Genomic DNA, 13,032 nt, shown 5'->3' with positions numbered 1-13,032 from the left:
TTTTCCTAGCTGTGCTGGGAGTAGGTTAATGCGATTTATTTTGAAAGTTTCAGAAAAGTTCGTACCAGACTTTCACGTTGTAACCATGGCTGTGGTCCCAACATCTCAGTTTTTAGATTTCTATTTGTTAAGAAAACTAAAACCATTTCAAAACATAGAATTTGCGCTTGTAATGACAGAACGTGGAAAAGTATACAATACTTTACATTTCTGGGAAGGCTAAAATGAGAAGGGGTAGTTAGGATAAGGAAGATGACTGACACATTATCCTGACTGTAGGCTGTCAATACAGTGGACAAGATGGGGTTGCAAAAATAATCATTTCTTCTGCACCTTCACACAGTATGAAAGAATCCACAATCCTTTGGAGCTGATCTGCAGAACAGAAAGAAGGACAATAAGAGAGTCAGTGGAGGACATAGAGATCGGGTCGCTCCCATATGCGTACACTGACACCTGATATTCGTCCTGGTGGTTGAATCAACATTCTCGGCTAGTGACACAGATGTGCACACCGTCTGTTACTGTTCAGAAGTTAAATAGCTGAGGGGGAAAACTACTGAAGGAGATGAAGTGATACTCGTTTGTTTATATTGAGAGAGGATATTTAATAGACCCATAAAACTGTAATTGGCCAGACTACTGACTGGCACTTTACAGAATCTCCATCTCAGCTCGCAAAGTACAGAACCTTACTGTGAACCCATTCTAGTGTCACATGAGGTTGATTTCCATTATCTCATCCAGCAATGCCTTCATCCTGGCTGTAATTCTGCTTGAATCCCTGTCCCCACCTGGTTTATCTCTTTTATCATTTAATAGACAGAGAAAATACATTGCAACCTCACTAAGGCGGACAGCTGTGTTGGTAATATTTATTCTCAAGATATTATGTGATTTCCTCTACTTCCTCCATCTGTCATTCAAGCAGGTGTAGCTCATTCCCTACACCTCATCCTTTTGCCCTGTTTCTGTTATTCAAATCAAGCTGGATTCTCAGTTTTGCTGCTGATGAAAGAAAACATCTCATATTTTGATTTTTTCACTCTCTCCATTCTTTCTTTTCGTCCATTTTCAGTTCTGTCAAAATCTGTATGTTGCATGTGTATTTAAAGAAATGCTCTGAGGTCATTGGGTTTTCAGTTATATCCACATACTACTGCGGCGGAGGGATACAAATTGGCATACACACACTCACAAAGTCCAGATGTTGTGTCCTCTGGCTGCCCTTCAGCCATGGTAGTAGTAGCTGCAGCTGCCTTGTGGTTCCTTAGCCTGAAAATTTGCTTTTACAAGGAGAGGTGAGCAGAAGCGCAAAGCAAACCCTAATCCTCATCCATGGCTGCAGCTGCCAAGTCTTGAAGACATCTTAACCCGAGGGCTCAAGGTTGCACGTGTCTCAAGATATGGGTGTGATCTTGTTGCTGTGATTTACAGAACGTTCTGTCAGCTGAGAGATTTCATGCCAGTATGTTTTCCTTGTATGGATTATTTTGCAGCAGGAAGCACAGTAAACCCAAAAAGATGAAATGTTTTCTTTACTGAAAGATCTTTTAGTGTTTTTTTTTTTTGTATATAATACACGCAGAAAAAAAAGTTGAATTTGTTTTCTTTTTATACCAAAGAGAGGTAGACAATAAGCAGGATAGAGATTTGTGTTCAAAATGTAAGACTGGAACCTTTAATGCAGCAGAAAATTACATTTTGGCTTATTTTACATTATTTTGTTTATTTCTAAATGTAGTTTAAAGTCATATTCAACTACTTGAGATCATTTCTGGTTTCGCTGCTTTTATTAACTTTTGCTTTTATTAAGAAGTTTATTTCAACACCAGCATTTTCCTTTTGCATCCCAGTCTCACTCAGAATATGACTATAGCTTCTTTTATGCAAAATATAAACTCATATCAGGTTAAAACCCATACATTTTTTTTCTTTCTGTAAACATGCAAAGTAAAACAAAATACCAGGTCTTTTGTAATAAGGAATTCAGGAATTTTCTGACCCATTGCTATTTATTTATTTACTTATTTATTTCATTGCTGATATCAATGAGAGAGAACAGAAGCTACATTTGGTATTTTTGAATTTTATTTTACTGTATGGCTTTAATTAAAGCCAATTAGCCTTTTTCATTTCATCAAACTGGCAGTTCTTACAGATATTTCAAGTAAAAGTAAAATTCTCTAAACTACACTTAGTACACTTATTTTTATTTTTTAGATTTAGACAAGACCTTTAACTAGCCTTAAAATATGATTACAGAGTCATATTCTATAAATTAGAATATGCGTTGCAGCAAGGCTTTTTTTGTTTAATTTTAAAAGTACCTTTTTTAAAATAAGAACCTTTTAGCAGGCATTAAACATTCTTTCATTTAGCCCACATTTCTGTATTAAAATGTTTTTTATTGTCTGATGTAACATTCTAATCTTAAATTAGTTGTTTTTTCATTAGCTGTAAGCAGAAAATCATTATAGTTAACAGAAATAAAATCTTGAAAACATCAGTCTGTGTGTAAATAATCCATGTGTTTCACTTAGTGAATTGAGTTACTGAAATAAATAAACTCAATCATTTTCTAATTTATTGAATGGATCTGTACATTTAAACTCCCTTTAACATCTTGTGTTTGTGGTTAGCACGCTTAAAGCTGTTAGAGCTGATTGTTATTAGAAACTGTATACCCAAGTCACCGTGTGTATTCCCTGCTGAACGTTAGATCCTACATTAAATAGGGCTGCACAATATATTGCAAACTTGTCGTTATCGGATTATCACTGTACTCTATAAGCATATTCGCAAAGATCTGGCTGGACTGCAATAAGTATTAGGTAACTATCACATCTAGTACCATGCATTCAGGTTCTCTATTAATATGTATTTGATGACACTTGATATGGAATGCTGCATAAAAAAGTTTAAGAAGGTGGAAAGGTGCAAAAGAAACCACAGCTAAGTTATTATAGCCAAGAGTGACTTTTTCAATAAAACCATGTACAGTGGCTTGTAAAAGTATTCATACCCCTTGAACTTTTCCACATATTGTCCAATTACAACCACAAACATAAATATATGTTATTGAAATTTTATGTGAAAGACCAACACAAAGTGGCACACCATTGTGAACTAGAAAGGAAATTATACATGATTTTTTTTTTTAATGCAACATTTAAAGTTTTTTTAATGTGACAATATATGGAAAGGTTCAAACAATACTTTTACAAGCCACTGTAGTTAACATGAAAATATTCAACTGTATATTTATTTTTTTAGTAGCTGGATAGAGTACTCTTCTTGATTCTGTGGTCGCATCAACACTTCTAATAATTTATTTATTGCTTGTCATATTGTTATTGCAACATTCACCAATGTTATCGCATGTCGCACCAATTACCAATATCGTCCAGCCTTTACAAACCCAACGTGTTACATGACAGAGGTTAAAATCTCAAAAGGATAGAACAGAGCAACTTTGCTCTGTGTAGCCTTCCTGTTTTCTGTTAAAGTCCAACAAGCATGGAGCTGGTTGAATTACAGATGCTGATCTCACTGATCAAGCTGACAGTCTTTCATTTTTAGTCTCCAGTCATCTAGATTATTGTAATTCTTGTTCTGTAGTCTAGGTGAGGCATTCCTGCAGAATTTGAAGTTTCCAGAACATAGCAGCACACTTTTTAACTGATACTGTAACAGATGAAAAAAAACTGTGCTTCTGAAATCTATGCGAATTCTTATTTCTTTTACATTTATTTAAAAATAATTATGGCTTAGTCTTATGGTTTTAAATTGACTGGCCTATCTTTTTCATGTAATCACCCCCCTGAGCTGGGCCAATCAACCAGCCAATTTCACCAGGATGTAAACTAAAATGTAATGGTTAGGTTTTATCTGGTTACATTAAAATTTATTCTATTGCATTCTGCAATTTTCTTCCTTTTTCTGCCTTTTTCATTATGTTTGACCACTTTGGTCAACAATTGTTGAGTTTTTTTTTAGCTGTAGTGGCCTTTATTGTTGTTATTTTTCCAAAGTAGACAAAGAGGAAGTGTGGTGGAAGACATGCAGCATAGGTTCTTTTTGGTTGGGACTTGAACCCAGGACAGCTGCATCGAGGACTGAGTCCTCTATATATGGGTCACGCACTTTACGGCTACGACACGTGATGTGCCCCAACAGCTCTGATTTTTACATATGCTATATCAGCATACATTTCTTTTGCCATATCCCTACCTTTACGATTTAATGTGTTCTTGAGCTCCACTGGATGAAACATTATATTTTTTAGAAATGTGTGTATTTTTTCTTCATTAGTTGAAAATATCACAGTAATGGGTTGCATTGCCATGAAATCTTGCACAAAGTTTTAGGCTTGTCTGCAAAGTAATTGCGATGACTTATGCAGTTTGTTTGGAGTTACTTTCTTTCCAGTTGTGTCATTTCCTGGACCTGTGTCTTCTGTAAAAGTTGCAGCTGGTTTTAGTGTATACCAGCATGACACTGGGCATGAGGTGAGGCACACTGTGGCCCAATGAACAGTCCAAGCCCATCGTGCATGCATGCATTAACACCCACAGCCAATTTAGAACCATGTGTTAACCAAACAAGCAAGCCTTATGGTGAGGGGATGAAGCCAGAGCACTTGCACATGTGCAGGGACAATATGCAACTTCCACACTGGAGGTTGGACCAATACCATTGGCTCTGAGGCGTTACGTTTCCTGCACAGTGCTGCAAAAAATGGACTATAAAGGTGGCAAATACAAGATCTGCTCAGCATTAGCCTGAACACCATTGTTTTGTAGTACTGCTTCACAGAGCTCCCAGGCTGATTGTGTACTTGGATTTATCCTCCTAAAGTATGGTGCTTGTTAATTAATTAGACTGTCATCATGGTGATCTCACAGGAAATGCTGTCATCCCCTAATATCCTTTGCTTTGCCTCTCAGCTGTGTGTCAGCATGACTGAATATGGCAAAAAACAATGATTGTGAATTTGATTTGCTTAATTGTGCACATTATTTAAACACAACTAGAATCTCTAGCCAAATGTATGAATCACTCTCCACATGTGGCTCCTAAAAGCAGCTCTGCTGTTACAGACACTAAGCATTTTAAAATAGTCTGATCTCAACTTGTGCCTAGTTTGGTCCGAATGCCAGAGAATCCTCTTGCCCGTGGAAGGAAATCAGCCAGTTGTGTCAGTGATGAACTGCTCAGTGGCAATTCCACTCCAGGTTCAGCATTTCTTCCTCCTCGCTGTTTTCTGATGTATTGCTTTTTTGGCCTGAGTTTACTCTGGTCTTGTGCTGCTCACCACGTTTATTTTTCAACCTACTCTCCTGCATGGATTTATCAAGACATCCCTGCCTTCATGATGCAAACTATTGGACTGCATTGCAACAAATGGTCTTCAGTCATGACTCTGGTGTTTATTCTATGCAGGACTTATTATCAACTGTGTTAGAGCTTTAGTCATGTTACTTCACAATTGTTTTGGAAAGCCAGCCCAGCGGAATGTTTTGCAAATCCTCTTAGAGGATAAAACTTTTAAAGGAGCGGACCAGGAACAAGGAAACATCTGTTCAACATACGGGCAATGTTAGTCAAAAGTCTGGTATGGACAGAGAAGAATCATCCCTAGGAGAGGTAAAGAAGTTGAAGCGTGCATTTTATGTCGATGCATGGATTCGTTGTGCAGTAATATCAATTTCCTTGATAGCTGAGACCTATAAATTTGGTTTGAACCATCGGTGTGGCCTATGCCCTATGTTCAGCTGGCTGCCGATGATTTGTGCTTCTCTTTATCCATCTGGCAAGTCTGGTCCCTGCACAGGAGTCTTTACATTCAGAGGAAGAGTCAAACACCGTAGGAAACAAAAGTTGCTCATATATAAAAATATTAGATTTGTGAAAGACATTTCTTCAGGCAACTGGCAATGTATTAAAAAAAGCATTAATTTGTTCCAATTCTTAGCTTCTTGATTCAGACAAAACCAGAATATCTGATTCTAAAAACATCTGAGATTTAATTTCTAACTTTCTCTTTTTTTGGATGGCTACCCTCCATCCTTCATTAATTCAGTTTAAAAAAAGACAAAATTCATCCATGAGGACTTAACTTTTAAATCTCACCTCAAACATCTGTGAAATAAAGAAACTGAGGCTGCAAAATCGCAAAGCCTTCCTTATTGTCTCAGATTTTAAAAGAGTAGATGTCATGTAGATGTGTGAGTATAGAGCAAAAGCCAGGATCCATTTCTCTTAGCCGGAGGTCTGGCTTCAAGTCCAGAACTTCAAGTGCGTACTAGGATATACTTTATGTCTGGTTTATGTAATTTTCACATCAACATGCAAATAAAAAAAGACAGCTTCCAAGTTTTAAGGAAGCTCTGTGTTATTTCTGTCGCTAAACATATGTGTAACTAAAACCATTTTTACACAGACTCCAGACAAATCATAAGTTTCAGGATCATTTTACTCGTACACAAATTATAATATATAATAAAAACAGGAAACTCTCCAAGTCACTTGTAATCTCGCCTGAAATAAGTTAAAGCAAGAGCTAATGTCACAATACAACGCAGAGAGGTAGGACATTCAGTGACAAAAAGTCAACAGATTATTATTATTATCCAGACATCCTAGAAACGAGCTTTCACCGTAAAGAGTTTCATGACCACTTAGTCTGTTTTGAATATATTAAGTAAAGATTAGTTTGCACAAATTAAAACTATACATTCAGTAAAAAAAAAAAAAAATTCTGTACTTGTATTTTAAATACAACTAATTTTTGTGTGTACCTTGAAAATGTACATCTAGCTCACAAATCCCTTGATACTTGTAACAGTTTCAAAAAGGCTCTTTGTTAACGGGAGTTTTAATGTACTCTGCCCCTCATCCTAATAGTCAAAGAGTCTCTTTAGGTCTACATCTACTCAAATAGATAACATACTATTATAGCACCCTGTGGAGAAGGGAGTGAACTTGTCAAATTCCTTTTGCATGGAAATAAATAAAACAAGCAGCAGTTCAACTGGCAAAAGTGAAAACCTCTTTTTCCCACATTTCTTCTACCATAAAAGCTGCTGGATCTGGAAAGAAATGATCTTAGTGTCCATAGTTTCTCATTCATTGTCCATATGTATGTAAATGTGTTTCACCTGTGGAGCATTTGGGAGCACTGGAGTTCCTATTTAATGCAAAATTGAAGTAACCACATCCTCTGCATCTTCCTCTTAGCATTTGCTCCCCAAACCACCAGCTTGGGAGTGAGAGGATAACAGACAGAAAGAGGAAGATTTGGGGTTTGAGTTATTATCCAATCTCTGTGTTCATGTCAGCTTCAGCTGCAGATCCAACAAGTAGCCAGCAGGCCCATGTTACCCTCTAACCCACTTTACAGTGCCTTGCAGAAGTATCCCTGTATGGGGGAAATTTACTGCCAAAAATAAAGAGCACATATTTTCAATTTGAGAGCAGGATTTCATTCTGCTTGCACTCAAAACTAGTAATGCTTGCACTCAAAACTTCTGCTTTCTTTCAAATATACTCTGTTCTCTCTCAAATCTTTGTTTCTGTGCTCTGATCTAATGCTTCTTGCATAGATAATTTCTCCTCCTGCTTCCTTCATCCTCCATGCGCGCAGACTTGCTCTATGCTCGGATCAAAACTGCGCCCTCAAGTTTCTTCCCTGCTCCCAAATTATTTTTGCTCTCTCTCAGATGAAAGTCGTATCATCCTAGCAACCATATCAGCCAATAGAACGACAGTATGCAACTGCTAGGTCACAGGCTTAGTTGGGGTGTTTGAGTACAAACAGAATGAAATCTTTCTCTCGAATTGAAAATATGTGCTCTTGATTTTTGGCAGTAAATTTCCCCTGAATATCCCTGCCCTTTGAACGTTTACCCATTTTGTATTGTTATAACCACAATATGCAATATGCATTTTTTTTAGATTGTATGTGAACAAGCAACACAGAGTACTGCATAGCCTTGAATGGAAAGAAACAAAGACACAAGGTCTTCAAAATGTTCTACAAATAAAACTGTGAAAAGCATGGTGTCCATTTGTTTTCTCCGATTATTGCTCTCCTTGGCTGGCCTGTAGGGGTGGAACAATACACTGTATTCATTTGGTTCACGTGTGTGCCAAATGAATACAATGCTGTTTTAAACCTGTCCATATACAGGACGTTCATGTGTGGAACTAAAGTGCAGAACTCTACGCTCTGATGTGCAACTTTAAAAAGCGGCACCAAAACCAAAACAAAGTAATAGGACTCCCGGCTAATACCATAGTCTGCTATTTGAAAACAGTGATATATTTATTCAGCTACAGTGATAATGGAGAAACAGAGGTAGCCTTAACCAAAGCATTTTTCAACAAGGTAGGCAGCTTGCTTTTCACTGGACTTCATTACTCGCCTGAAACGATATCAAGATTAAGGTAAACATCATGGTGGCACAGAGAAAAACACGTGAAAACTCAGCTGTCTGTAGCATTCAGTCAGTCAGTCAGTCATTTTCTACCGCTTATTCCATAGTGGGTCACGGGGTAGCTGGTGCCTATCTCCAGCAGTCTATGGGCGAGAGGCGGGGTACACCCTGGACAGGTCGCCAGTCCATCGCAGGGCAACACACAAATAACCAAGCACACACTCATTCATACACCTAAGGACAATTTTTAGAGTGACCAATTAACCTAACAGGCATGTCTTTGGACTTAGATGGAGAGCCATGATTCGGATGATTACTTGAACAGCACTCTCTGAGATGTTCATTGTGCACTACTTTATGTTGTTAAAATCCTAAGCAAACATATTGAAGTTTGCGGTTTTAACCATGATAAAATGTTCAGTCGGTATAATTACTTCTGCAAGGCACTGCATATTCAGGAGTGCAACATGGCATCTTAAATTCCCCCTCTTTGTTTTTACAGTTTTGTTGTCTGTGGTAAATTAACGGTTACTTGAGAAAAACCTGGCACAGTGTGAGGACAGGTTGGGACTCACAGAAAGAAGGCATTGTTGTCTTGCCATGGTAGAGGATTTGGAGATTGTTTGTTTGAGGTATTGTGGCTTTAAAAAGACAACAATAATTTTGACAGATAGGTTGGGATTAGAGGCTTACAGCTCCTGCTCTGTGGAAAATGTGTCACTACCTCATGGGAAAGCCAAGTTTAACTGTGCATCTAACGCACAATTACCAGAAGATGTAATGAGTTGAAGCTTATAAGGTCTATATAGTGAGACTGCAAAGTGTAAAAAGCAATAGCTTTTAAGAGATAACTCAAACAAGATGCTGCATGAAAGCCTATTTCTTTACTCTCTTCTGTTGTGCACGCATACACTACATGTGTGCATACTGCAGGTTCAGAAGCGATAATGAGCACAATACCTGCTAAATCTTTCACAACCGCCTGACCTCTTCAACTTGAGTTTGCTGTCTTTACAAACATTCCTCTGATTTCATCACTCCTAGATGTTTCTGCTCATTACCTCTGATAACATGCATCATCTGTCACCGAAGACCACCTAATAAATGCAACCCTCTCGACTGTTTAGATACGTAATCACCATAGAAACGGAGCGAAAGAAGTTGCAGCAACACAAGCATTTGTTTTTTGGTAATCTTAGTCACCTTTTCTTTTACATCAATGACAACGAGTTCCTCTTTTACTGGACAAGTCCTATTCTGTCTCACCCCAGGGATGTGAGACCGCTGGGAAATTTGGCTATACTCCTTCCAGTATCTCTCTAAAATATTTACTCATCACTCTCCTCCTCATTTAAACTAGACCTAAAGATTGTGTTGAGGTTGATTTTGAACTGATTTTTTCAATATTGAAGGGTTGAGTAAAATGTGTTCAAAATGTCTGTTTGCATTATTTGTCCCTCAGAGCGCCAAGAGCCTCCAGAGCAACAAGGATTCCCGGATCCTGTGGGCCAAAGACGACCTTTTACTGACCACCTGCTTTGATATGGTGAGACCTTTTAATCACAGCCTTCGTTAATCACACCTCAACAGAGAATGGCCCAACTGATCATCTTAATCGAAACAATCTGTTTTTTTCTTTAAAGTGTTAAAGGAAAAATATATTTATTATTATTATTAGCACAAGTCTCAAAAATGCTAATACGTTTCACATTTGACAAACTTTTTAACTTAATTAAAATAAAACAATTCTGTTTCTTAAGACTCAGAATATTAAGTAAGACCAATAGAGAGGTTGTTTTAATATAGAAACGGTATGTCATGGTCCTGTTATGACCTTCACAATCATGGGGAAGGCTGCTGACTGTTCACAGGTCCTGTATCCACGCATAAATGTCACGGTGGGGTTTTGGGATGGACCGAAGCGCAGACAAGAGCTTGGAAGCAGCATCTTAAATAATCCTTATTTTATTTGAAGGATCAAAAACGTAACAAAATCACTGCAGGTACAACACAGAACCGGAATCCAAAAATTTACGAAGCTGCGACACTGCAGGAACATGGCATGAACGAGGGTAGAAAGTGTGAGCGAAGGAACCAGCAAATGACAATGAAACAAAACCAACTAATATACAGAGGGAGAACAAAGGCAGGTAATCAAAGGAACTAAGAACAGGTGAGACAAGGAGGCTGGGAGGCAGAGGGAGCAGGTGAACCTAATAAAACCAAAGCATGAGGAAAGGGACTAAAGACAAGACAGTAAGCAGACCTAAAAGAAACTATAAACCAAGATAAAAATAAAGCATAAGAATCAAGAATAAACATGAACTGAAGGAAACTAAGAAACTGGAGGGAACACAACAACCTAAGCATTTAGCAAAACAGAAACCATAAGGAAACCCTGACTACAAAAGTAAAGAAACCTAAGTAAACAATAACTAAAGCTAACCTATAAAGGAGAGGGTGGAAAACAAAGATGAACTAGAGGAACAAAGCTAAGAAGAACTGGAGAATAAAGGGAACTTAAACTGAGTAATAACTAAAAGGGGAAAACAAATGGCGAGAGGAGTAACAGAAAACAAACTAATAAATGAGAGTGCAAGGGAACCAGAGAACTAAGAGAAATAATAATAATAATCATAAGGAAACCATTCTAAGAAAATAAACAAGAAAGCAACGCCAAGGGAACTAGGAGCGAGGAGAGCACACTGGGGGGCAGAAGGTAACCCAAAACTGAAAACCACAACTAACATGAATACAAAAACACAAGTAAGAAACATCTAGCTAAAAAGGTAAACAAAAACACAAAAGCAAAGTCCACCACGACAATAATAGAATGTTTAGTGGAAGAAAAAAATTCTTAGTTTTTCCTGTGTTCTCCTCTTTGTGCATTTTAGTTTAGAATCTTAATTAGTGTTAATCTTCTTCCCTTTGGTTTATATGATTTTGTGTTTTAGTTCAGAATCCTTCTCCCCCTGCTTTGATTCTCCCTCAACTGTTCTGCATTGCCCCGATTGTGCTCACCCGCTTCCATGTCACTAATCAAACCTCTTTGGTATTTAAGTTCTGTGTTTTTTTGTTGTCGTTTGCTGGATTCTCCAGTTGTGCTCATCCCTGTTCCATGTCCTGTTCTCATTGTGCAAATCTTTCTTTTTTTTCTTTCTAAAATCCTCCTCATCTCCATGCTTCTCCCAATGTCCTGCTTGTATTTGGGTCCAACTGAACCATTAATCATGACATGCACAAGAAACCGACAACTGCAGCTGCCTCACCTGGACTTAGCAGAAAAAGGACTAGAGTGTTGCTCAGTGGTCAGGTTTGCGTTTCATTTGGAAATCAAAATCCTTGAGTCTTGAGGAAGAATGGAGAGGCACAGAGTCCACGTTGCTTGAGCGCCAGGTTGAAGATTTAACAGCCCGTGATGATTTGGGGAGCCATGTCATCTCTTGATGTTTGTCCACTGTGTTTTATTAAGTCCAACATTGAAACAGTAATTCATACAAAAGGAGCCCTAAACAAAAACATGGCTTTCTAATTTAGTTTAGTTTAGTTCCACACATAAACGTTCTGCATATGGACAGGTTTAAAACAACATTGTAGTCGTTTGATCATTCTTCTTTCCAAAATAACTCAAGCTAGAGAGCATCTTTGAACTGCAGTATTCAACTCTTGACACAACTGGATTTAGGTTGGGACTTTGACTGGACCACTCCAGCAAATGAATATGGTTTGAACTAAACCGTTCGCTGTACCTCTGGCTGTATTTTTAAGGTTGTTGTCCTGCAGGAAAGGAAAACTTGTCCCTCGTCTCAAGTCTTCTGCAGTCTGTAGCCCATTTTCTTCCAGGATTACCCTGTATTTAGCATAAGCTTGAGTTCCCATCAATTCTGACCATCTTCTCACCCTCAGCATGATGCTGTCACCACTTTGTGTCACTGTGTGGAAGGTGTGTTCAGGGTGATGAGAAATGTTGGTTTTCCTACTTAATTTAATGTAGGCCAGACAGTTAAAGTTGGGTCTCATCTGACTACAGCACATTGTTCCACATATTGTCTACCTAAATAGCTTGTGGCAAGCTTTAAAAGGAACGTCTTATGCCTTCCCTTAACAATGGCTTTCTTCTTGCCATTCTTCTATAAAGGTCCGCTTTATGGAGTGCGCAGCTAGTAGTGATCTTGTTGACAGATTCTTCCACATGAGTTGTGGATCTCCACTGCTCCTCCAGAGATACCATGAGCCTTGTGACTCCTGCCCTGCTTAATGATCTCCTAATCTGGCCTGTCAGTGTAGGTGGACAGCCATCTTATGGTAGGTTTGCGGTTGTCCAATACTCTTTCCATTTTCAGATGATGGATTGAAGAGTCCTCTTTGAGAGTTTTAAAGCTGGGAACACAGGGGTGAACTCTATTTAATAATCAGATGACAACTGAAGGTAGTTTGTTTATACAAGTATTTAATTAGGGCTGTCAGAGAAAAAGCAGCTTGACTTCTATTCCTAAAGAAGGTTTAAATCCATACAGAAAAATTATGTGACAAGACTTAAAAACTGATGTTCAGACACACTCCATCAAATCTGCCTGACCTTGAGCTGTTT

General features: G+C 38.2%; 1 protein-coding gene across 3 annotated transcripts in view; it reads left to right on the top strand.

Annotated features, from left to right (window-relative positions):
- Nucleotides 1-13,032, top strand: part of LOC124862927 (mitochondrial import inner membrane translocase subunit TIM16-like) — a 164,940-nt gene that overhangs the window by 43,793 nt on the left and 108,115 nt on the right. For all 3 annotated transcript variants that reach the window (XM_047357132.1, XM_047357130.1, XM_047357129.1), the window contains exon 8: nt 9,904-9,987. In XM_047357132.1, coding sequence (XP_047213088.1) covers nt 9,904-9,987 — 84 coding nt within the window. The remainder of the gene's footprint in view (nt 1-9,903; nt 9,988-13,032) is intronic.

Source organism: Girardinichthys multiradiatus, chromosome X (genome assembly GCF_021462225.1).
Source record: "Girardinichthys multiradiatus isolate DD_20200921_A chromosome X, DD_fGirMul_XY1, whole genome shotgun sequence".
Lineage (NCBI taxonomy): Eukaryota > Metazoa > Chordata > Actinopteri > Cyprinodontiformes > Goodeidae > Girardinichthys > Girardinichthys multiradiatus.
Note: the sequence above shows the minus strand (reverse complement) of the source record. Positions and strands in the feature narration are given on the sequence as shown.